Below are 26,209 nucleotides of genomic sequence, written 5' to 3'. Positions count from 1 at the left end.
AAATTTTTTCCCATTCCCAAAAAAAAAAAAAAAAAAAAAACAAAAAGCTGGAAAAACCAATTCTAGCCAAATCCATGGAAATTGATTTTCCACAAAATTAGAGAAAATAGTGACGTGGAGGAGGAGGGGGGGGGGGGGGGGGAATGAATTGCCAAGAAAATTTTTGCAATCAAACAAGAAAAATTGTGGAAAATGAAATATTCCATGGAAAAATGACCTAATCAAACAGGCCCTTAATTGACATTTTTCATCAAACACACCCTAAGGATATCTCTTTTAGACACACAGACAAAAATCAAATCAAATCCTCCAGTTCATAATTTCCTGAGCTAATCAAAGAAGCATAACCAATATCATATGGAACCCCTATAATGAAAAATGTAATCGACATTTAGTACTTGCCCTTGATTCTTGTGCAGATGAATGTGAGATACAAGTTATGTATGTAAAATACTTCTTACACGTAAGAAAATGTATTTAATTGTTTTTGAGGAAGTCTATGGAGTCCTGAAGAATGCCTTTACATCAACAGTGAGTCATGTTATGTTATAGAAAATTGTCCTTGCAAAAATACATACCAGAATAAAGCCATAGTTTGTGAGAATCGTTGAACTTTCTGCATCTCAGTTTTGAAAACATTTGTTTTCTACTCCGTTTCTGTTGAATTTTTCTTCTGGTGGTATCAAAATTGTACTTTTGTTCTCTTTTATGTAGAGAGAATCTGTATTGAAGAAGAAACAAGATGTGAATCCCAGCATTAACATCGGACATTCAGAAGTCACTGGTTCCACCAGTGATCCTGTTGAGATATCCATACCCAATATGCCAGAGGTCTCAGGTTAGTTGTTATTTTGTCCAAACAATTGAACTCACAAATTTCTAAAAGAAAAGAAAATTTAAGAAAGAATAATGACACCAGTGATCAATGTTTTATATAAAAATATTTTTCTTGAAGGAATTTCCTTGATTGTATGACTTTGAAAGAATACCATCAATGTTATCTTTGTGTAAGCAATTGAACTCACAAATTTCTAAAAGAAGAGGAGATTGAATAAAGAATAATGACACCAGTGATCAATGTTTATAAATACCATCTTTGCTGAAGGATTTTTCCTTGATTGTACGACTCTGAATATTTCAAGATTCCCGATCAAGATCTATTAACATAGAAGTAATCAGTCATGAAGTTGTAGCCCCACAAGGTGGTTCATTGGCGAAACCTTCTACTTCCTCAGTTCACCCTCAATCTGATTACCTGAGTACAGAAGGAAGCACCCTTGAGAGTCCAATCCCAGTTAAGGATTAATCAGTTGTTTGATAATCAATTGTTGTTTATACAGAAAAGTCTAAACAAGCTGCTTGGTTTGGCCTAACAGTTAAGGCTCCATGTTTTAGAATGCTGCAGATCCTCATGAAGGTGCTTCATCTTCTTCAGTTAGACATGGAGTCAAATCAAAATTTCCTCAAGTAGATCAAAGGGGACCAGTAGTGGAACTTGAAACCCACTTGCCACTTGCTCCTATTCCTTCAATACCATTTGTTGATCAAGAAGTTTCATCCATGCTGGAAAGCGAATCACAGATCCCTGAAACGAGTACTTCAGCAACCTCAAAGATGCAAGATGATCCTATTCATAAATCGGAGCATCAATGTCCCCTGGGAAAAACCCCTAGCAATGTGAGAAAAATGATTAGTGCCTTCGAAAGTAATCTAGTCCAGGTACTTCCTTGTGATAGTTTATAGTGGTATAATACTGTTGAAGACAATATAAATAATATAAATGTGATTCCCTCTAACAGTTTGAACGGTTAGATCAAGATGTCCAACATGGTATCCAATTCTCAACGCAGCCCATTTAAATGAATTGACCACGTGTTAGGCTTTAATGGGGAAAAAATTGAACCGCCTTGCATGTGAGAGGACGTGTTGAAGACAATATTAAAATAATATACATATGATACTCTCTAATAACTTAAGTTTTTATATCAAGTGGTTCAATAATAATCTCTTCTTAAAGGATCATTGTATTACTTGGATTATTCATCAGATCCCAGCTAATATCGGTAAAGGAGCAGATATTGTTTTGGGTGTCACTGAACCATCTCACTCTGCTCAGAATTTGGAGTCAAGTACAACAATTTTTTTGTCTAAAAGAAAAGATTCAAAGGTTGAGGATATATCTACAGCCGCTCAAGGAGAACTAACTGTGAAAGAAAGTAAAAAAATGCCTGTTGAATTTATGAGGCCATCCACTTTGGGAACAGCAACAAGTTCTGGAAGAATGAACGAGGACCAATTGCGAGTTGTTCAAGCTTATAATTCCTCTGATGTGCTGCTGTGTTCTTCCAATTCTTCAGCTGTAGAGGGAGTAGATACAAGAACTGGATTGGAGAGTTCAATTAAACTTTATAATCAATTGGCTTCCAACCAGAAAACAAAATCAGTAGAATATTATGAAAAGGAATATCATTCCTCTGAAAGATCTGGTATATGGATATTCCCAGATAACACACAACGCTTATGTATCACGACTGCAGGTAAGAAGGCAATGAAAATACTAGAACGTCGCCATATTGAAGCCAGAACTCGCCAAGAGAAGAAATATTCTTCGAAATCACAAATGGCAGAGAAGGTATAATTTCTGTGATAGTTCAAGTCAGGTTCTATTTAGTTTCAAGAAGAGAGTTCTAATTCCATCGTGTAAAAGCTTTCAATTTAATATGTACAAAGTTATTTTGGCTTATGGTAACTATTATCTTCATGAACTTAGTGGTTGCTTCTTTTGTAACCTGTTAGACGCCTCTAGGCAATTCTAAAAGAGTATAAGTATTGCTTGAGATATATACTGGATGCAAGTGGAAACTTTTGGGTTAGGTTACTGACATATCTGATTTGATTTGATGATATCAGTGTAATGTGCCGTTCAGAAATGAACCTGAGACTAAAATGAGGGAGAGAAATTTTTGCAATCAGCAAGAATCTGGACCTGAGAGCTCTCCAGATGATGCATCTAGTGGACTAGTTGGACAGGTAATAGCAAATATTTGTGATCCTTAATGATACCGTCAGTATCTCTTTTACTAATTCTGGTCTATTAAAATTGCATGCTTGAATTGTGGTTGACTTACTTTTCTGCACTAATCTTATTTTTTATAGAAGCTAGAGAGGTTGTGGGAGAGGAAGAGGGTTATATTGAAGAAGAAACTTAAACCTAAATGGAAAAAGCTAGGAGCAAATTGTGGAAAATATAAGAAACAAATTGAACAGTATGCTTAGATCTTCATGGATGAGGACAGAGAAATGAAAGGACAATAGCAACAAAGTAAAGAAGTTAATTCGTATTGCCAATGAACTTGTGATCAGCTATATAATCCTTTTTCCAATTTCATTTCATCTGGTGCCTCGTCTACTAAAAGTCAAATGAAAATTTTCTTTTTGCAACCATGTTTATTTTGTCTACCACTCTATCATCTAAGTTTTTCTACTAATATCATATCACTTTCCGAAATATGAAAATATTAAAGTCAATGCAAAACAATCCCAACCATATAAGTTTCCATTCCCTTATTTTCCCGTGTAAGTATCCTCTCCTCTTGTTGGTATATCTTTTCGGTTCTTATTTTTTCTATCAGGATACATCCATCTTAACATACTCATTTTGCTGCATTATTTTATACGGATTTTTCGTTTAATATCCCAAGATACAATACCATTATGTAGTAGATCTAATAACCATTCTATGGAGCTTTCTTTTTATTTGTGTAGATAACTTCCAACCACATAGATTCTTTTATGACTTCTCTATTTTTTCCAGATAATATCTTATATGAAGTTCATCCTCACCAGTTACTCCTTTCTTTGTCATAAATGGATGAAAAACGAATGGATGCCGTCTCATGTGTCTTATAAACTTGTCGAACTAAAGCAAAAAAGGCAAGGCAAAATCTTGTTGCAATACCAGAATAATGGAGAACTCTCTACAAGTATCCTGACACGACAAATCTCATTCGCATGATTGCTCTGATGAACATATTCTTAATATTATCAATGATATGCCTGATATCAATTTTTTCCCCCTAGCACTCACCAAAGCATTTATGTATCTTATTATTAATTTTAGGGAAAATTGCAGCAGAAGCCCCAAACCTTTGAAGCGCTAGCAGACTTTTTCCAAACCTTTGATTTGTTGCAGCCGTCGCCCCTAACTTTTGATTTATTGCAGCCTTTACCCCTAACATTTTCAAACGTTCAAGTGAAGCCCTTTTGACGGTTTCCATCTACAATTCCGTTAGTTGACCAAATATTTAACTTTGACCATATTTTTAATATTTGAAATGGGGTAAAAGAGTAAATTTTCATTTATCACATTAAATAATAATTAAAATTAAAAATTAAAAAAAAACCCTGTCTTCTTCCTCTCACCCCCACCCCCAACTCAAACCCAAATTCCATGGCTGCGGTGGAGGGGGCTAAACGAATGGAGGGGGCGGATTCAATGGCGATGGAGGAGGAGGCATAATTCGCGGTGAAGGATTCACATTCTATTGAGACTCAACAATGACAGCAAAGAAACTAAAGAAAATCCCCAAATGAGCAATTTCAAAAGTCGACAATGGTGAATTCATATTGATTGCACACAAAATCGAGAACTTAGGCAAAATATTCTTCTTTGCAACCTCCTCGCATCTGGGTTCATTTCAAATAAGATTGACAATCCAATTCCCATTCCTCCAAAACCTCGAATTTCACCGCATTTAGATGTACAAAAATTATTATCAATGCCAACAATAAAATTAATTACACAGTTGAAGAAGTGGTAATAACTGCTCTTTTCAACTTAGTTGGGGAGGACGATGATTTCTTAGCTGGTATAGCAGAAAGATTAATAACACAGCAAGAAGATGATTTTTCAGCTAGTCGTGGTCGACTGGTTCTCAAGGATTTGGGGGTTTTGGGATGGAGTTGAAAGAAATTGGTTGGGAAATTTTTGGAGTCACGTTGAACATTGTTTTTAGCCCAGGACTCTTGATTGAGGTGAGATGGGGTTGTGTTTTTTATTTCTTATTTTTTAATTATTATATTATTTAATGTAATAAATGGAAATTACTCTTTTACCCCTTTTAAATTATTAAAATGTTGTCAAAGTTAAATTTTTGGTCAATTGACGAAATTGTGGATGAAAACCGTCCAAAAGGACTTCACCTGCAACGTTTGAAAATGTTAGGAGTGAAGGCTGCAACAAATTAAAGGTTAGGAGTGACGGTTGCAACAAATCAAAGGTTTGGGGAAAGTTTGCTAATATTTCAAAGGTTTGGGGCTTTTGCTGCAATTTTCCCTTAATTTTTTCTAAGTAAAATTCCCTGCAAATCTTGCTTTTTTCCAGCTTACTTATTCATCGTCTATGAATTTTTGGTTAACATTTCTATCTAAGATCGTACTACGGATTTTATTGAATATTTTGTCAAAATAATTTCTCCATACTTTGAATTCCATAACAATGGCATAAAAACTCTGGTTTGATTTGATACATTTAACCTGGTTTCAGTCTTTAATTCTCTCCTCTTTACCCAGATGCCTTCTTAATAATAACTTACCCTTCATCCAGTTTCACTTTTCTATATTTGAAAGTTTCTGCAACATTGTTTTTTAAGCTTAACTGCTATATAACTTCCTCGTTCCACCACCCCTTGTTCCTCATTACATGGGCGTCTACATCTATACTCTTACAATAGTTAGGTTGTGCAACAAACCACTTCATTGTTATCAAGTTTTTATGTTTTTAAGCTTAACTGTCATATGGAAACCTAGATAAGTGTTTTTCTCTTTTAATCTTTCCAAGAAGAATTGACTAATCAGAAATGGTATGGATCGAATGAGTGTCTCTAAGCTGCTGGCTTATCAAAATAGGAAGAACCGTCAACTGTAAGAGTGAATTGCCCTTAACTATGTTGTGCAGATAAACTCTTTTCATAAATAACCTACAATCCTTGCACATAATGTACCTACCTTATGAGTAAGGATGAAATATACTTGACTAAATATTTTCCACTTCTAGAAGTTATCAAGTGAAAGTTTCTTGATTTGATGCACATATTTGCTAACACTAAATTATAAGCCTACCTCAAAGTCAGTTGAAAATAGAAATGAAACCCAAATTATTTGAAAACTAAGACATGCTAATATTCACTATGGAGCATTATGGGCACTTTGGCTATCTATGGGCCACAGAATCATGTATACGTCTCATGTGAATTGTATTTAGAGCTAAAAGAATACTAGACTCTCTTGACGACACGAGTTATGCATAAATTTCAAGATGTGCCAGTTTCCTTGCGGCATTAGTTTCCTAGTGGATCTAGAAAGAGCAAAATGGTATCAGTTTTCTCGAAGAAGATTGCAGCGGTTAACATTTTGTAGTTTTTCTCTTCTCAGGTAATAAAAATTGTGATCATTTTGGGTTTTGGAGCTTTTGTTTATCTTACCAGACAAAAGGAACCCCGGTATGCTTGCAATTGCCATTCATTGTTTCTCATTTATTTTTTATAACAATTTATCTTATAACAGAGCTGATCCATTCTTTTTTAGACTTAGTATCCTCTAGAATCATAATGAATTAGTAATATCAAGGGGAACTCAGCAAAGCAGGAAATATAGTTTAGAAATGAGGGCATTATTAATGGCTTGAAGACTTTCCTTATGGCTTCAATGCTTTTTGACCTTAAATATTTTTTATTTCTTTGTTTGCTCATGAATTGAGATACGATGTACTAAAATCATCTAAATTAGGCTAGCCAAGATGAGAAGACAAATCCAGATTTATATCCAAAATGTAACTAGAAAATTTGATTTTTGATGTACTGTGGAATATTTATATAGCAAACTAAGACGTGTGGACACTCAAGAAAACTATGTGTCATATCAGATGTGTATTGCACGCTCTCTGATGTGACTACCACTCTTTTGGTCATTTCCAAAAATGGAAAAAACAAAATTTTGGACACATGTCAGCTGTGACTCCAGAAATGCTGGTCTAAGACTCAAGTACATAATCAATGCTGAACAATATTATAGAGAATGAAAGTTAACACATCAAATATGATAAAAGAATATCATGTTCATGTGCAAAATCACATTGTAATTGAACAGCCTGATAACACTAAATTTAAATTCAGCACCATTTATCTATAAAAATACGTACCTTTCAAGAAAATTGGAGGAAAACTTACAGACACGATATAATAGACACATGGATATGCATAAATTTTCATCTGTTTCTTAGTGGGTTTCCAACATGATATATCCTACTTAGAACTTCATAAGAAGATTATGTTAATATCCAGAGTCCATGTCTGTATTTCCTCTGGAATTTGTTTGGGGAGGATCTAGGGGGAGGGATAAATATGAAAAATTAACTCTACTAAATAATTTTATGTGCAATGGCTTCATGATATTCTCAAAACATCTCATGTATCTTCATCGTCGCCCAATCCCCACCTGGCAATCCATGCCTCTCCTTCCTCCCTTGTATTTGTATCCAATCTCCCCTTCCCCATGCATCCTCTCTTTCCCTCCCCCTTCCCATGTATCCCCCTGCCCCTTCTTTCCATCCCCTCCCTCATTCTCCCTACTTGAGGGCTAGGACAGTTCTCTTGAGTCTCCCAAGCTCCTCTTGAGTTTCGACCTGTTAGTTCAATAGTCTCAACTGCTCATAGTAGGGAGAAAGTTGGAGAGGGAAGGGGTTAGAAGTGGGAAATGGGAGGGACTTGGGATGCAGGGCGTATGGGGTGAGAATAGGGATGAGGACAATGACTGATGATATGTGGCGAAGGCCATTTCTGAAAACTTAAAATTTAACAATTTTCGCCTTGACAATGACATGGGTTATGTTTAGAAACTTGCCATATTTTTTTTGATCGGTAAATGTAAATATATAGATCAAAAATGTACCATGTACAAATACACCGGGCATACCCGGGCGAGACAATGTCCATAATCAAATAACTTGCCATATTTCTTGACAGTTGAAAGATTTGATTGTAAATGGTAAATGTTTTACTTATAAATTTTACAGAAAAAGCAAGAGAGACGAAAATATTGCCTTCCCCATTCCAGATTACCTTGACAAAAGGACATTAGCTGAGTAATTGGCTGGTAGATCACGAGAAACGATTGGTGCACTGTAATTCTTCTGACCAGGTTTTAACTAATCCGTAAATCTTTTTGTAACTTCTGTTTTTCTGGGTGGCATAGGCAGATATGATATTATGATGTTCAAATCCATGCCAATCACCTTGAGTAGATGAACTATTTCTAGCCTCCATTGTAATTCATTTTATCTCATTTTTTTTCTCTATAAACAAAGAATGTGAATCAGTCACTGGTTTTTGAGAAGTGTTTATAAACGGTTTAAATTATAAATAGATAGAAATGAGTGGTCAAAAAGTGAATTGTAACATAAAATTTTCATAAACCCTAGAGTGTTTACCAAAGACTTTTCTTTACGTTAAATGCGGAACAATAAAAATTTATTTATTTAATAAAATATTGGATATCAACGAATTTAAACTGCCATTTAAAATTGTATTTTTGGAAATAAACATATCCAACTACTATTTAAATAAACAAGTCATTGAACATAAATTAAACTAATTAATCAATTAAAGATAGAAAACCTAATAATTTTATTTCTTCCAATCCACTTGGCAGACCACAACACCATCCTGCCACAAATACAATCCATCTGAACTAACTCGTAAAATTATTATAAGAGTGAGTATTTAAAAATACCCAATAAGATACGTACAATTTTTATAGACAATTATATAATCATAAAATAAACAATTCATACCACACTTTTATGGAGTATATCGATAGCCAAGTGATTTTGAATTCTCGAAGGATTTCACATTTCAGTATAAAGAATTCAATAGAGTTCACATTTCGTTAGACCTACCGGTAATTAATGTATAAATTATTAAATATAAAAATATATGGAAACAAATCATTTGCACAAAAGTATCTTACCTTGATAGATTTGAAAAATTGTGAAGGACCGTAAAATGATGCACGTGAAAACCATTTTCCTATGTTTCTTTCTCTCTCTGATCGTGTCTATGTGTAAATAATCTGTGGTGAAAATTTTTCTTGATTTCATGGGGTATCTATGGTGAAAATATTTGCAATTGAATTTTAGTGAAATAATAATAAAGAAGCCGTGTACCACCACAATCTGATAAAAATTGGATAAAATGAGTTTTCTATTGAAAGTGGGATTATCAGCTTTCGTGCATACTGGTTGAATTGATACAAAAAATTTAGTGATAGCCCCAAACCTTTAAAGTGTAATTACATTAGTATTTAATCACCAAAATTTAGCCTAATAATAAGGTTTGAAAAAAAAATAATAATAATAAATCACACTTAAACTAAACTAAACTTCTAAGCCCCTGTTTGGTGCAGTAACAATGGAAGAGCTTTGCACCACTAAATTAATTTGATAAGAGAGTTGCAGTAGAAGATTTAGTCTCAAATAATGGTAGTATGATTAATATTAAACCAATAATAAAAAAAAAGGATACATATCTATATTACACGTTGCTAAATAATTCTTAAATCCTAAATCAACTAAACTAATTACCAACTAATGATAAATTCCTTGAACTTCAATGTCTTGGACTTAATCTATTCGAAATAACATTTTCTTGAGTCGAAGATTTTTAATTAATTACAAGTTACAAAAAAGAGTCCAAATGTTGATGAACTTAAACTCGCTCGATCAAAATCTAATATTTGGCCTAAGAAAATAAAAGAATTTAAAACATATTTTACTTTTATCCTTCAATTTTTAAAAATATAAAAAATAGCATTTAGAATTTTTTTAAAAAAAAAATAAATCAATCTCTAAATTTTCAAGGCATTATCCCATCTTGAGTTAAAGCAAAAAACTCTAGTCTTTCATTTTTTTTCTTGCTTATTATCTTTCTTTGATTGGACCTCCTTGCAGTTTTTAGCAATGTAACTTGTTTGACTGCATCAGTAGCATATATTACTCACAAATAAACATTCACCTTATATGTCTTGTTGCACGTTGGACATGGCGAAACAGCTTGTCCAAAACTTGATCCAATGTTAATTTTGTTGTTCTGTCCATCTCCTTTCTCTTCATTGGATCCATTCCATTTTCGCTTTCTTGAAGACTCGACACTGTAATGAAATGCTTGGTCAATATCTAATTTATTTGAGATTGCTTGGGCAGTTTACGAAACCTCAACTATAGGTGGTAAACTGGTGAGATGCCATTATCCCACCAATATCCGGGTGTAATCCCAGTTCAAACATCCCTGCTTTCTTTGCCTTAATGTCCATTAGGTGTTGTGCGTACTATAAAGCTATTTAAACTTTCTCTCATATTCCTTGAGCTTCATCTTTCTCTATTTAAGTTGAAGAAATTCTGTCTCCTTTCGATCTCTCAAGGCTTGTGGGAAGTATTTTTCCATTACTTTTTCCTTGAATTGTGTCCAAGCCAGAGCACATTGTTGTGCTTCAGTTCTAGTGCGTGGACCAATGGCCTATTGCATCAACCAACATGAATTCTGCACATAAAACTTTCTAAGCATCAATGCATGAAAGATGTTTGATGGTTCGCTTCATTCCTCTTATCCACTACTTAGTTGCCAATGGGTCTGCTTTGCTATCGAAGGTTGGGGGTTTGTAGTGACGGAGCTATTCTACAATTTAATTGTTGTTGTTAGTAGCCAAAAGCATCACTAGCTCACATTCTGATCCGAGTAGCATGGGACACGATGAATCCCTTGTGAATCAACAAGAGCTACCTTGCAAGGCTAAATGCTCTTGGGTGATCGATAGAGAAGTAGTACCGTGAGGGAAGGGTGAAAAGAACTCACATCGGGTGTTTACATTATGGACACTAGCTTGTGCTTGTTGTCTACCTAGATCTTAGATGACACCCAACAAATCACTGATGACTGTAGCTTGGTTTTGTTGTTGTCTCAACATTTTCTTAACACAAATAAAATTTTAATTTAAAAATATTAGATAACACAAAAGAAGAAGAAGAAGTAGTAATAATAACAATAATAATAATGGTGAAAACTTTCAAATTCTCAAATCTTTACATACAGTATTTTGTTTCCAAAATAAATAAATTTTTCTTAAATAAGTAGATAACATCTATTTCTAATTTCTTTGAATCTTGGGAATCTTCTTTGTTGGAATCTCCTCATCTGAAGTAATATATGACTCAAGCTTAGAATATGCAACCAAATTGATGAAGTTTGTGGCTCGAATTCCTGCTTGGGGTTCTCCTCCGGATTGGTTCGATTTCCTCTTCTGGTTCTAATTCAAGCTCCTCCCATGGCTCTAGGTCCTCATCAAGCTCCTCCTCTAGCTTTGGTTCAAGCTCTGGCTCTAGCTCTTGTTGTCTATGGTTTCATAAGATTATAATATCCTCACAATGTCCCCTAAAATCAATTTTATCCCAATCTTCTTGCAAATGTAGTCCATAATCCATATCCCTCACAAAATAGGCTACGTTTCTCCATTGAGGTCACATAGTGCATATAAGATGGTATGTCGAAAGGATTGTCCCCTCATTATATCCGAACGATCTTGCTTGGATAGGAATTCTTCAAGATGTTCAACAAAGTTCGCTCCCATTTCACTTTATAATTCATGTAGTTCTCGATAGTCATTAGAGCACAATGTAGGTATGTTGGCCTATTCCAATCATCCTAGTTGTCTGTCAAGTCCTAATCAGTGACAAGTAGAACTTCAATTATACTCAATCTTCAGTTATAATCTATTTCGATCCATGCTTGCACAAACAATATTCGTATAAATGTGGAAAAAAATAAAAGAAAAGAAAATTATGCGAGATAAACATGATTATACATTTCATAATATGAAGCAAGATGACTCATAATCATGCTAAGAAAATAACATTTCATTCCATACTTTAGCTCAATTGAGGAGTGGTCAATATTAAGCGTCCTGTGTTCAAGATTCTTTATATCATTGCATGTTTAAGACTTTAAAAATTTTACATTGTCTTTAAACTCCTAATGCATATGAAAATACTTTATTTTTTATTTTTATTAGAAATTTTCTAAAATATGATTTTCTCAAAACAAAAGTTTCGAAAAATAGAATTTGCTTAAATTTGGAATTGTTCAAAATATTGTTTTTCATTAGTTGATTTAATACCGTGCAATCAAAAAGCTTCTAGATGAGGAGAGGGTTACAAGTGGACCACTTAAATCTCCAAGCCCTACTTAGATAGTTTAGGTTTTTTTGACAAAATCTTGCAATTTTGCGAATCTGCAAATCAAGAAAACTCAATAATAAGTGAAATAAGAAATCTCTTAAAATGTGAATTTGTTAATTGGTAAATTTTAAAACACTGCCCTCAGGCTAGAGCTAAACACAAATATTTATGATATGTGAAAGCTAAAATATTAGTATTGAACTATAACAATTTAAATTCTAAACTACCATCATTTATAATCAATTTAAACCAAAGATTTAACCTTGAAATAAATAAATAATAAACTTTTTCCTTTTTTTTTTGGGTAATAGCACTGTTCACTTGAACAATACCAATCAATCTTCAATTGAACAATAAATTTTTCTTTTAAAATAACAATCTACAAAATGGTAGACCACTGCTCTGATATCAAACTGTAATACATCAAATTTTCATAAACCCTAGAGTGTTACCAAAGACTTACTTTTCTTAAATTTAGGTGGGGTTGGAGATGGGGTGGGAGGAAGAAGAAGATACATTTTTTTTTACCTTTTTTTCCTTTTAATTTTTTTGTGGTTTTTTAATGTAATTATTTTAATTGTTTGATGTGATGAATATAAGATTGCTACTTTTACCTCTTTTGAAATTATAAAAAAAGGTGGTCAATTTCGATTTTGGTGGTCAATTGACGGCTTCTTGGATGGAAACCGTTCAAAATGGCCTCATATATAATGATTGGAAATGTTAAGGGTGACGATTATAACGATTGAAAGGTTTGAGAAAATCTGCTAGTGTTTCAAAAGTTTGGAACTTTTGTTGCAATTATCCCTTTAAAAAATAAAAATAGCATATAGAATGAAAAAAAAAAAAGAATTATTCTCAATTTTTTCGGGGCGTTATTTGAATAGTACTTATGAGTCTCTCGAAATATGTGGATAAAAAGTTACTTGAGTCTATATAAGTAATTTATAAACATGCGCTAAAAATTGGCTAATAATGGTCCCTAAATTACCATATTATTATCTTCTTGAACGTAAGTGAAAATCTCATGTAGGGAGGAAAAAAATGCACAAATCTATCTAATTTTTTTTTTGTTAATTGTAAAGAATAAACTAGGCAATAGAAACTCGTTGAGTAAGGATTTAGTCCCAACTTTAAATAGCGATGATCACCTATTTGTAATACAGAATACAAGCATTATACGTGAATTCATTCGATTGAAAAACTTCCTAGTTCTTTATTGAATTATAGCAACATAATAAAATCAAATTAAACTTTTGATTCAGTATAAGACGTGCTTCACTTACACAATTGTTAGTATGGTGTACTAATTAATTTAGAAACTTTGCGAGTCTCTTCTATATTTAATGGAGAACAAATTAGTAGCAATAATTAAATTTGTCTTCCACATTTCATTGATTATTCTCTTATGGAGACTTTAACTAGATTTGCAAAACTTGATGTTATAATAATATTAATTTCTATTATTCTTTTATTTTCTCCTTCATGAAGTTGTGATAAATTTAACTAGATATCAAAAGTAAGTGAAAGAACAAAAATTTCTATTTTCACTTTCTTATATAACATAATAGAATATTTTAAATTTTTGCATGATATTTATATACATATCTCATGTTTCCTTGGGAACGCTGCCATATTCTTTAGAGTATACTTCTCCAAGAACATAAGTATAATACTATTTCTAAAACACCAATATGATTAAACTCTTTCTTCTCAAGTAATCAAATATTCTTCTAGAATTATGAACTGTTTATTTGTAAATTATGCTTCTTTTTTAGCTTTAACACATTTATCAGGTATAGACTTGTATAAAATTAATTTTTTTCGACATTAATACAATATTCTTCTATAATATTAATTTATATAATTTTTATTTCTTCAGGAATAACAAAATAATAATCTTCTTGAATATTTTATGCACTTGGCTTGTGTTTCTTAGGAATATCAATACAAGCTTTTTCATAATATTCATATTAAGTTGTGTTTATTAAAGAGCTATCACATAATAATGTTTTTGAAATAGAGAAAAATTATAAATTCAGTGTTTAAAAATAATTTAAAGCTTTCTATACTAAGTATGATGGTCATTATTTCATAATCTAAACTAATTAAATATTTTCATTTTATCTTCAATTTTCCGCTAGCATATCTGTAAATTTTTTCTTCTTCTTGAAAAACTCATTTCTAAAGACCTACAAGTAGAAATTATTCTGATAAAATAGAAAGACATATTAAACTAACAGATTCTACAGTTGCAGGACAAGAAAAGACTTTATTCAAATTAGAATAGAAAATTGGTGATTACACTAGTATCGTTTGAAATTCTATAAAGAATTCCATTATACAAGAAATTATAGATATTGTTTAGATTTTAAGTTACTATCATAATGAAAACAGATACTTCCTTAGACATAGTCTCAAATACGATACAACCCAAAATTCAGTCTTTCTCAGACACAATTATCCAACAATTTCCTTTGATTATACAATCAATGAAGAAGAACTTTTTTACCCAGGTTTATAGTTTGGAATGATAGATACTACAACATTGATACATAGAATACTACAACATTCTTCTAAAATATTAATATTAACAATTAATGCTTCTTTTTGAGCAATATAATAAATAAATACTAATATTTAAAGTTGTTTTCTATAGGAAAAACAATATAACATTTATTTATTGTATTAGTATGAGAGTCCTACTTTTTTGTGAGCATTAACACAATATTTTTTTTTTTTTTTTTTTTTTAAGTGTGTTTATAAAGTTGTATTTTTTCAGGAGTAGCAACACAATATTCTTCACTAACATAAACTTTCATGTTTTCAAAAGCATTTAATTTATTAAAACAAAAGATTCAATCAGCCTAAAATAAAAAATTTATGAATCATATAAATCCAATATTGCAAAATATAACCAAAAGATTAGTAAGAACAAATGTACTTGGAGTAAAAAAATAGTCATTTGGTAAAAGTAATACTAAAATTCGGTATATTTAGATAACTGTAACTAGTCTCAATTTCTTTAAAAGTGTAAATTTGAAAAACTTTATAGTTCTTCAAAAATTCATGATCATCTACCCTTTTCAAATTCGTTACTTCTCAGTCGAGACTTCTTGTGATTAAACCTTTGAATCTTGATCTTAATCACTAGATTTAAAAAACAACGAATTATTAATTTCTTGTCCAAATTTTACGACAAATGGACTGAGGAGTGAGTAAGACTTAACAAGATATTCTGATAAGACTAAATAGTAATCAATAATTATTTCATAATTTCACAACATATAAAAATTTGTTTTGATTAATTTATTGTTATTTTTAGTCATGGAACAAAAATTATAGATTAGAGGACAACAATTACATTTATTCTTTTTTAATTTTTTTTATTACAGTATTTAAAGAATCAAATGAAGAATTGTTCAATATGTTATTAATCCACTAGAATTATTTTTTATTGATTCGATGTTCGAATTTAGGTCTATAAGATAAGAAAATAAATTAATAGATCTCACTCAAAGAAGAAAAATCTTTTACAGAAAAATATTTAATTAAAAATTAATAATTAGAAAATGATATGCAACATATTACATAAAGCAATCTACCTTATATGACTTGTTATCTCAATTAAGGGTCGTTTTTTGCGTGTATATTTGTAAATTTTTCCTCAAAGGGTGCTTTTTATAACCAAATTCAAAAAGTAATATACAAAATATAAATTTATAAAACATAAGGTGTATTTTTTCCTCAAAAATAAATGAGAAAGGGTGGTCAGCTTCTGTTCACTTTGAAACTGTCTTCACCTAGTTTCTTTGTTTCTGTTATCACTGGAAAAAACCAAATGATCACCATCTCTGATGAGCACTAAATCATCAATCACAGCCCCATCTTTTGTCAAGACTTTGGATGGTAAGAACCCGTATTTTTTCACACCAATTTCGAGTAACTCTTGGAAGGTATTCGGAAGTAACACGAGCCTTCCCGCAAAATCTTGAGTCTCGGGGCAGCTTATAGTCACTCTAGCAGCATAAGTTGTTGTAACCACCCCACTTTTGTCCTTATTTACTGATGAAAGCAAGTCATTCTCCCCAGTTCGGGCTGCTGAGATGATTCCGAATAGAGAATTGTAGAAGTTATTAGTCCTGCGCCTTGGACGTGCTCTCCCCCACGAACCATCTGGTGGAGGAAACATGTCGTGGGACCCTGGTGTGATACTTGGCTCGCTTTTAAATCTTCCTAGAAACCGAACCCCATGACGCTGCTCAGGGATTGCGACTGAGGGTTGAGGTTGGTTCTGTTTATACTGTTCAAAAATTTCCTTTATATCATCATGTCCTTGCTGCTCAGCTAGGTCCTTAGGAGTCCAGCCATGTTCATCTGGTTGGTGAATGTTGGCACCTCGGTCTAATAGAAATTTGACGATCTCAATGTTGCCTTCACAAACTGCAACATGGAGAGCCGTTGGTCCATTGCTCTTTGGTTTCGTCACGTCCCCCCCATGATGAACAATTTCCTTAAGCAATTCCAAATTATTTGCTTCAGCAGCCGTGCATGCAAATAGCCCGACATCGCCAGAAGTTATCTTAGCTCCATTATCAGACAGTGTCCTGATAACAGATTCATGTGCACCTAAGAGGGCCTCCCACAATGGTACGCTTCCTTCTAAATCTACACACAAGGGAAAAACAATTATACAGAAGTCGAATTTATTAATCTTTCATCGTATATACAGTAACTTTAATGTCGGCCATATTACCACCTCGGTTTACAAAATAAAAAATGAAAATGTCCTTGCAAAGATATGTTGCTAAGAATAATTTTGATGAATCTATTCCACCACATAAAAGAATAACAAGAAATAGAGACAAAAATCATTTGGATTTATTTGCGACCTCTGAGGAGCCGTATGAGGTGAAAATCTCATGTACGGTTCTGTAATAGCGATGGGAACAGTGATGTTATCATCGACTCTGATTATCTAATAGTTCAAGTACAGTTGAGATAAAATGACATTTGAAATCCTGAAAGGTCCATCTGTCCCTTGAATTGTGTAGGCCTTACTCCAAATATTAAATATAATAGATCTTAAATAAACAAGTGGAGGAAATGAAGCGACATTACAGTCTATAAATAAATATTTATATCCAAATTGTATCTGTAGATTGACCTTAAGAAAGTCGGCTACCAGTCCAGTTAAAGTAAGGTGACCTGATAATAATGTTTATACAGGAACATTTAAGAAAGCAGTTGACTTCAGATTTCAGAAAGCAAACTGATGTGAAGATTGAATGGAAATTTTTAATTTCTTTGACTTATCCCGTATAAAAAAAAAAGGGGAAACCAGTGAATTATTGAAATATATATTAAAAAAAAAACACTAATATTAGATTCAGATCTCTCTCGACATTCAATCTGGCACGTTTAGTGCTTCATTGACAGTTATATGATGACAAGATTAAGCATTCAGTTATTGATAGTCAACTAAAAATTGTCAAAGGCAATTTGATACATAAATAATGCCAGAATTAGTAAAACATGGCCAAATATAAAAGATTATCCGAATTTGGAAAGTTTATGATGAATATTTTAGTAAGAAGGCCATACTCAGAAATTATTGTGTATAGCTAACGAACAAAAATAGGTGTGAATCGAAACACAAATTATATAAAAGAACTATCTGTATGATAAAAAAACAAGAACTTTATTTGATGTGGCAGATTAGATAGAATCAATCTTTGATAAAACTGAAAATTACCTCTGCTGTTAGGATCTGCCCCAAAATCCAGTAAAAGAAGCACACAGTTTTCGTTTCCTTTTGATGCTGCTATATGCTGATTAGATGAAACGATGAAAATGAAGATGAGAAAAATGCATTTCAAAAGCTATTATATTAGAGTTTATCCATACGAATTAAGACACACACCAGAGCCGTCCTTCTGTTATTGTCAGATTCATTTGGATCAAGACCCCTCTTCAACAAGTGATGCAACAGCAAATCGTCTCCTCTAATTGCTGCAAAACATAGGGTGAGAGGCAGATCCAATCTACCCCTAGCAAGCATGTTCTCCGTCTCTAGGAGAACTCCCTCCATTATCGGGTCCTTAAGCTCCTTCAAATGCTGAAGAAAGGAAGTCAATGATAAAACTGTTATTTATGATCGGCTTTAAGTCTACTTTTGAACTAATGTTCACCATCCATGATTTACTTTTCCACATAAGATTCAAGTTACACGTTTCATGTTGTGAAATAAGTTTTTAGTAATATTTACCTGCCATATAAGCAGGTAACATTTGATCAACGTTGTTTACAAAAGATAATGGAAACTCTGAAAGGGATATGGACCTGAAGGAGATTATTCATGATTATTGTCCCATCTCCAACATTGGCCTGAACAATGTTCAAAAATGCAGTACGGTTCAGTCGTAATAGCTGACTTAATCTTTTTGTTCGCACTGTGAATAGTTGAGGCCTATAGCAAAGTACACCAATATCACCACAAAGATCGCCAGCTTTGGCCTCTCCAACAACCTAAAAATATTTGAGAATCAGTCGAGGTTTTAAAGTAAAAGTGAAAAACGCTCTTCTGAGGTGCAGAGAATTTCCACTTAGGATTTATAAAGCAGACTTGCCTGTTCAACTCCATTTTTCAGAACCAGCAGTTCCTGTAAAGCAATTGATACATCATGATATAATCCAAAAATATGCTAGCACAATCAATTGAGCTCGATTACAATAAGAAATGATGAGAAACAGACAGAGTTTGGATGTCCGACTTTACCACTGCCCCTGTAACAAGAATATAAAAGTCAGTAGGTGCTTCATTCTGCAAGATTACATCCTCTTTGGGAGGGAAATACTCGGCTTTCATCTCAGAGACCTTCAATATAAGGAAATATGTCATTATAACAACATCAGTTTGTAGGTAAAAATAAACAGTGATGATCGACTCGGTTATAGAGAATTACCAGCTGGAAGAGTAGATCATTGGACACTCCACGAAACAAGTATACCTTGTCTACCAGAGAGTAGAATAAAAAATGCGATATACTTGAGCGTATAGCTTTTGGAAGTGAATCGAGAGCCTCCTGCTGCTGCAGCCCCTCTGAGTCTGTCCGGAACTTCAACCCCAAATGCGAAAGCATCTGATCTTGAAGTCGAGCAGGCAGTTGATTCCTCTGTGCGAAACTTGAAGCAGCTTGAATGGTATCTCTCTAGTGTTGCATGGAAAATAACAGAAACATAAATTGACAAAATCAAATGAATCAACAGCAATAGAGAAGCAATACATACAAGAATTACTCACAAATTGTCGAGTTTTACTGGTCCCGTGGACCACCAAATTTGTCATATTTCCAATCAAATATGCTGTGAGTCCAAGGTTGAAGAGCATGTAGAAAATGTCAAATATCATCTCTCTTGTATTTTCAGCATGCAAATCCCCATAACCTACGGTAGTGAGAGTTGTGATGGACCAGTAAATTGCAGTGATATATCGAACCCATATGCTCTGCTGAAGGAAGTCTTCCATAGCTGCTCCAATCCATGTCTTGCTTGGATCATGATAATGAGCAGCAAGAAGATAATAGAAGCAACCAGCACAATGAACCGCAAATAAAGTAACCTACATTACAAAAAGAAGATAGTTCATTAAAACAGACCACATTTCTCTCGATAGCATAATCCTAATGTATTTAAAATGAACTTACACAAACAAGCTTTGCACATCTAACCCAAATGTAGTTGAAGTTCCTATCTTTCTCCAATCTGTTTTGAAGAAAGAAAAATTGAAAATTAAACAAAAATAATGTACCGTCATATAAGCTTGAGAAAATATGGACATATACTGCAAAAAATTATTAACAAAAAAGAGGATAAAGTATTTTACCGGGAAAATAATGCACTAACTCTCCGGAGACGCCAGAGACGAAGCATGTTGTATAAGCCATATGTCTGCAACGATCCCGGGGAGATCTTACGAGCAAGTTCAGAAGGGATTGTAGATATCACATCAAATGCCAACCAAGAACTCGCATACTTCCAAGCAATTTGCTTTGGGTTGTCAACAAGAAGATAGGTAGTTCTATCCAGGTATGCTACAAAGAATGTAAGAATGATATCAACGGCGAAAAATCCATTGACAACATTGTCTGCTATGGACAGAGGTCCCTCTGGTTTCTCAAGAAACCCAAATTCAAATGGTGACACCCATGCTGTATAGACAACAAGAACAACCAGAAAGGTCTCCCATATCCTACAAACATAATTCAATTCAAACTAAGTTGAATTTTCCAAAAGGCAAACTGATTTTTTTTTTCCATATTCCAACAGGTGTCTAACAGTCAACAGACGGATTTTAAAACATATACGGCTCAAAACTAAGTATATAAATCAAACTTTGAAACTTCATTCCAATTGAATCAGTTCCCATGTTCCAAACATAAGAATTAAAATTGATTTCCAAATTCCAAATAAAGTTCTCAAGTGATTTCTAAACAGTAAAAACAAGGTAGGTGAAGTCCAAAACAGGCAGCCAATGAATGACTATTCGAAATCAAAAAGCACACTAAAAAAAGCAGTATCCATTCCACTTTTCTCCATCGACATAATCAAGAAAAACCAAAAAAACCACCAAAACTAAAAATGTCAAAGAAGATCAACGGAGAAAAGTTCTTTTTCTTGAATTAGTTAGAAAAATGTGCTTTCAAGGAGTAAAACAAGTGACAAATGTATAATTAACGGGAATTATATTAGATTGTAGAAAAACTTCTGTGGGCCCGGTCCATCCAAATCACGATATCTCGAACCCCAAACTTCCAAAGAGAGACAAGAGTGAGTCTGCAAGAACATGCAATATATATATATATATCAATAGATATAGAGAAATAATCAGAAGAAGAACCTGTAGCGGCGATCATAAGGCGAAACGATGAACCTTCGGAGCTTGACTCTACGATTGCTTCTCGCACCAAGAGAAGGAAGGATCCCAGTAGACAGACTATAATGGCTGCCTTCAGTTGACATAGGTTCAATTTCTTGAGTACCGCCACACATCGAAACCCTAAACAACCCTAGTCCATCTCTATTAGTATTACGAAGCAAATCACCCATTTTCCTTTACTTTCTCTTCGAAACTTGGTAATTTCCCAGTTGAGTTTTTTCAGTTTCTGTCTTCGAATTGAATGTTCCTGTATTTATATATAGGCGTTGTAAAAGGAAAACCCAAGACTTGGGGGGACAATCCCTCTATTTTTGTGTTTCTATATTAGAGGTACATTATTATTTTCGAATATTTTACGAATCTTTTGGGCCCTGTCCCCACAGCCTTCACTTTCAAGAAAATTTATTGAAAAAAAGTCAGAGTTGAGGCAAATGGCCTTTGACAATTTTCTCCTCCTTTTTTTTTTTTTTTTTTTTTTACAGAAACCGTCACTGAACATCCAACGAAACATTATTGTAAAAATAAGAATGAAAAATATAATTGATACAGATTCCACATAAGAGATAAAAAGTCAAATATAGTAACTTGGTATGATGAATAACTGTCATATTTTTCATTTTAATGAGAAAATAATATGGCTCAAATAGGGTCTAAATTTTAATTTGTCTTAATTGCGTTGGTGAACTTTAATTTAACTTTGAATTTTTATCCCGTCACATTTTATCTCGTATTTTCCTTCAATCTGGTCGAAAATTTCACGGTTGGCAGTTATATCACAACTAATCTTTCACGTGTGGCACCTTATAATGAAAAATGATTAAACGAGAGTTATGATAATGTCTTTAAATTAAAAGTTTAGAAGAATCAATTTATATTTCAAAATGTATCGACACAATTGAGATTTTTTTTATTGGACATCGAAACTCGAGTTTAACACTTTCATGACATAACGTTGATACTTGCCATACAACAATTATGTGGAAGATCTGTTGTGTTATAACTACCAATTAAGCAATTCTTGTCTATCTAGAAGATGAAATTAATGAAGTGGTGAAATTTAAATTTGAATTGACTTTTTATTATCAATTCAAACAAATTAAAGTTTAATGATCCAACTGTTTAAACTCCATTTCTTTAAAATTCATCTTTTAAAAAACTCATTTTCAGCCATACGTTTTCCTAATAAAGCCCTTGTTTGATGGTCATTCTTTAATTAATAATGATGTTTTGAATAATGATTTTTAGAGAATGTGTGGTTAAAAATGTAAGAATTTTTTTTGAATTTATGTACAAAATATTTTATTATGTAAATATTTAATTGAAAATAAGTATGAAAAGTAAAGTTATTATTTATTTATTTTTTTTAAGAAAGACAAAAAGTGGCAAAATAATTTCACACATAAATCCAAATTTTTTTCTACAATTTAACCTTACATTCTCCCCAAAAAAAAAAAAAAAAAAATTCCAAAATTTAATAACTCAAAATATTAGGACTCAAACAATAGTGACGCATGTGAAATTTACCCACAGAAGCTGGGTTTTGATTACGAATCATGACCCTTAATTAGCACCCGTGATCTTCCATCCTTTCCTTCTTCAATAAAATATAAACCAAAAATAACATATTTTATGTTTCCAAAGTATATTTATTACAATCAATCAATAAAATTATTGGCTATTATATTGCCACTACAATGTTTTTTATTACATCACTTTTTAGTTGCATTAGGACTTTAAATTTTGTTCATTAATTCTTTTATATCCTCAATATTTCTTTCATCGCTTTTTATTTTCAACATTTCATTGATTAGTACATCTAATCCCTGATACAATTTTCGTGTGAGAAGACTACTAGAAACCATAGAAATAATTACTTACACCTTATATTTTTAAAATAACAAAATAAAAAATAAATACAAAAAAATGCGATATGATATTTGCCCCACTTCAAAGCATGATTACAAAATATTTGAGCAAAAACCATAATCAAGAATCAGATTTGCTAATTAATTAAACTAGAGATAAGAACATGATAAAAAAAAAATTGAGAATATAAGTACGACAATAGACAAAAATTGAATACCTATAATGCAATCTTAGTGTCAATATAATTATTATAAAGTTATTTACAACTATACATGGTTAAGAAAAAAATGAATTATTTTATTTTATTTTATTTTATTTTATTTTATTTTATTTTATTTTTTGGTTATTAAAATAAGAAAAAGTTGAAATAGGGCTTAAGTGAACCCAAGTTCTTTTCTTAGATGGAAGGAAAAAGGAGGAATTGTGAAGAGTCTAAAGGTAAGAATAAAAAGGCTAGAAGGAAATTTACCATTTTTAAGGGATAGACTTCGATATATAATAAGCACTACAAGCCTAAAAGGCGTCAATTGATTAGGGTGAATCCAAAAATAATCAACCTATCAAATTGAATTAAAATTATGATTTTAAAATCGCTTAGTTTACGTAGATTTGTTAGTGTTTCAATTAAAAAATGTACTAACTCTTTTACAGACATCGTCGGTATACCTTGTCATTTTAATTAAAAAAAATTAATAAGATATTTAGTCGAAATTTTGTAGACAACCCATCTCTGTCAACGATGGAAATAGACCATCGGTAAATTTTCATCGCTGAAGCCATAATTTTTAGTAGTGTATGTAAGATAATAAGGAATTTTACTATTTTCAATAGGATTCTTCACAGCAATGAATGGAAAGTTGACATAATGTATTAAATCATGTGTGTAACGCACGCTGAGCATTATAATTTTGTGTAGGTAAAAATTAAGAGAGTTATGTAACTCTTTATTGTAACTTCATTGGACAAAATAAGTAGTGATTAATAAATAAACTGGTATAATAAATAGCAAATATAATCATACCTAAATTGCATAAAAATGAACCTTGTTGTGCGTCAAACCCTTAAAATCTTCTAAAATATTCTCATTTAAATTGAGTAAATATGTGGGTGGACAATGGGTAACAACCGTACCAAATATATTTAGCCCTTGTTTGATTCTCATTCTTTTCTTATTAAAATGAAAAATACGATCGTTATCCATCACATCAAGTCGTTAAATTTGAATTTCTATTATAACCGTTATCCATTACATCAAGCCATTAAATTTGAATTTTTATCTCTTATGTGAGACGCGTAACGACTATATTTTTCATTTGCATTCTTCCAAAAATGAGAAACAAATGGGGGCTTAATAGAGGCTAGAATTGCAAGAGAAAAGGGCAGATAAGTAGATTGTATGACAAAATTATGTAGCATAATAAGAAACAGTAATAATTAGCAATAATCACTCACCACTTGATGAACCCTAAATCACCGGATTACCACCATCCCAATCCGAGATCTCGACTTTCTTGCCAATCAAGTCATAGGTAACAATCTTCACTTAGTCCTACAAACTTAAGAACCTGTTTGGCAATGTAAGTGATTGAAATTAATGTTTAATGTTGACTGAATCTATGCACTACTTATAAATTATGTACTAATCGAGGCTAAATTTATATTGATTTGTGGACTTATAGCCAATTAAATGTTCTCTTGTACAAGATAGGATGGATATTTTTCCCCAAACTAGGGCTAGACAGAACCAAACAGAATTGAACCTAAATTTTTAGATGTTTATTAAGTAGAACCGTTGGGTTCAAATTTAATTATGGAATCATCCGAGTTTGGTTACATTCGATTCCTGGGTTCTATGCATTAATTAATTTAACTTTAACATGTTCAATCCTAACTCTTACAAAATAATGTAATTTAATCCCGTGATATGTTTTGTGCCTCTCTTTGTTGAGCTTTTCATAGATTTAGCTATTAAAATCACAAGAATAGTAAAATAGCGAGCTCATTTGAATAAGAGATTTAGGTAAAACTTATGTCCATTTGAATAAGTTGGACTTGATTGAAAATTAGAAATAGGAAAAATAATATTTTGGGTTTGAACTAATGAGTTGGTAAATTTATTTAAAAATTAAAATAATTAGGCTTATTAAAGATAAAAAAAAAATTAGGGAGATTTGATTCTTCTGTACTAGGTCTAGAAACGAAAATCCAACCAAAATTGTGGGTTCTCAATTTAGATATCCGTTCGAGTATTTAACTTAACAAGAACTACTTTGTTTGGTTGGAGTTCGGCTCGAAAGTTTTGTTCAATCCTACCTCAAACCATGCACTCAGTGAGATTTGGAACAGGGCTAGAACTATATTGGAACTAGATTGAATCGACCCTTGTTAAAAGTTAAAACTTATTTTTTATTTATGGTTCTAGCTGAACAACAGAGGCACGAGCAGATCTATGAGCTTCCCTTTAAAAAAAATGTTAAAAAAATCTCTTTTCGTCAAGGATTGGGATTGACTGCTTATTTTAAGGATAGGTGAAGTTAAGTTGTATAGAAACAACTTCTTGTATGTACAATTCTTAAGAAAGTTGAATAATATTAAGAAAATGAAAAAGTGTGAAGAACTTAAATATCATTTCCCCGATCAAATGCTATTTGAACATATAGATATTGGATTTGGTACCTAGATTCTTGTCAATCCTTTATGCACATTAAATTTTTTACTTATCTTCTTTAAGTCTTGATACGAACTTCAAATGCTACAATGCTAGCAAGAGATATTAGTAGGTCACGTGCTATGATGAAAACAACTTGATGTTGATGTTTATGACATCTCCAAATATTAAGTCACTCTGATCCAACTGCATCAAATGGGTCTATAACTTTAAGCACATGATGAATAAGCTAACGCTACAGTATTCTACTTATGCACGATATACGTTAGTACTGGGAAGAAGATATATCACAACCTATATTCATTGTTTCACTGCTAACCATTGTTAGCAGGGCGAATCTATGATTTTAAGTCAGCACGGGTGGTCGTTAATCGTCGCCACAATAAAATATTACGAGCCAGTTTGATGCTTTTTTTTTTGCAAAAAATAAAAAATTTTAAAATTTTTATTTTCA

At 32.4% G+C, this 26,209-nt stretch overlaps 2 protein-coding genes across 6 annotated transcripts in view; one reads left to right on the top strand and one right to left on the bottom strand.

The window, feature by feature from the left end:
• LOC111387478 overlaps positions 1 to 18,319 on the top strand; it is a 20,293-nt gene extending 1,974 nt beyond the window's left edge. The window contains exons 6-13 of one of the 5 annotated variants that reach the window (XR_002701402.1): positions 715 to 838; positions 1,143 to 1,294; positions 1,396 to 1,719; positions 2,048 to 2,632; positions 2,911 to 3,030; positions 6,433 to 6,500; positions 8,072 to 8,196; positions 18,233 to 18,319. Coding sequence is in view for 2 of the 5 variants with exons in the window: in XM_023012033.1 (XP_022867801.1) it covers positions 715 to 838; positions 1,143 to 1,294; positions 1,396 to 1,719; positions 2,048 to 2,632; positions 2,911 to 3,030; positions 6,433 to 6,500; positions 8,072 to 8,144 (1,446 nt within the window). In the remaining 3 variants the exon portion in view is untranslated. Of the gene's footprint in view, positions 1 to 714; positions 839 to 1,142; positions 1,295 to 1,395; positions 1,720 to 2,047; positions 2,633 to 2,910; positions 3,031 to 6,432; positions 6,501 to 8,071; positions 8,392 to 18,050; positions 18,119 to 18,232 lie in introns of those variants that run through there. The other 4 variants (XR_002701403.1, XR_002701404.1, XM_023012033.1 and 1 more) reach the window with 4 other exon arrangements.
• On the bottom strand, positions 15,944 to 21,507 carry LOC111387477 (potassium channel AKT1-like). The gene is made up of 11 exons (XM_023012032.1): positions 21,183 to 21,507; positions 20,169 to 20,534; positions 19,990 to 20,047; positions 19,587 to 19,904; positions 19,249 to 19,494; positions 19,062 to 19,160; positions 18,913 to 18,945; positions 18,626 to 18,811; positions 18,207 to 18,401; positions 18,039 to 18,114; positions 15,944 to 16,951 (listed from the first exon to the last, which is right to left on the bottom strand). Exons 1-11 carry the CDS (start codon positions 21,389 to 21,391, stop codon positions 16,083 to 16,085), a joined length of 2,655 nt encoding a protein of 884 aa, XP_022867800.1. The 5' UTR covers positions 21,392 to 21,507; the 3' UTR covers positions 15,944 to 16,082.
• Positions 21,508 to 26,209: the final 4,702 nt, after the last annotated feature.

Source organism: Olea europaea, unplaced genomic scaffold, assembly GCF_002742605.1.
Source record: "Olea europaea var. sylvestris unplaced genomic scaffold, O_europaea_v1 scaffold405, whole genome shotgun sequence".
Taxonomy (NCBI): domain Eukaryota; kingdom Viridiplantae; phylum Streptophyta; class Magnoliopsida; order Lamiales; family Oleaceae; genus Olea; species Olea europaea.
Note: the sequence above shows the minus strand (reverse complement) of the source record. Positions and strands in the feature narration are given on the sequence as shown.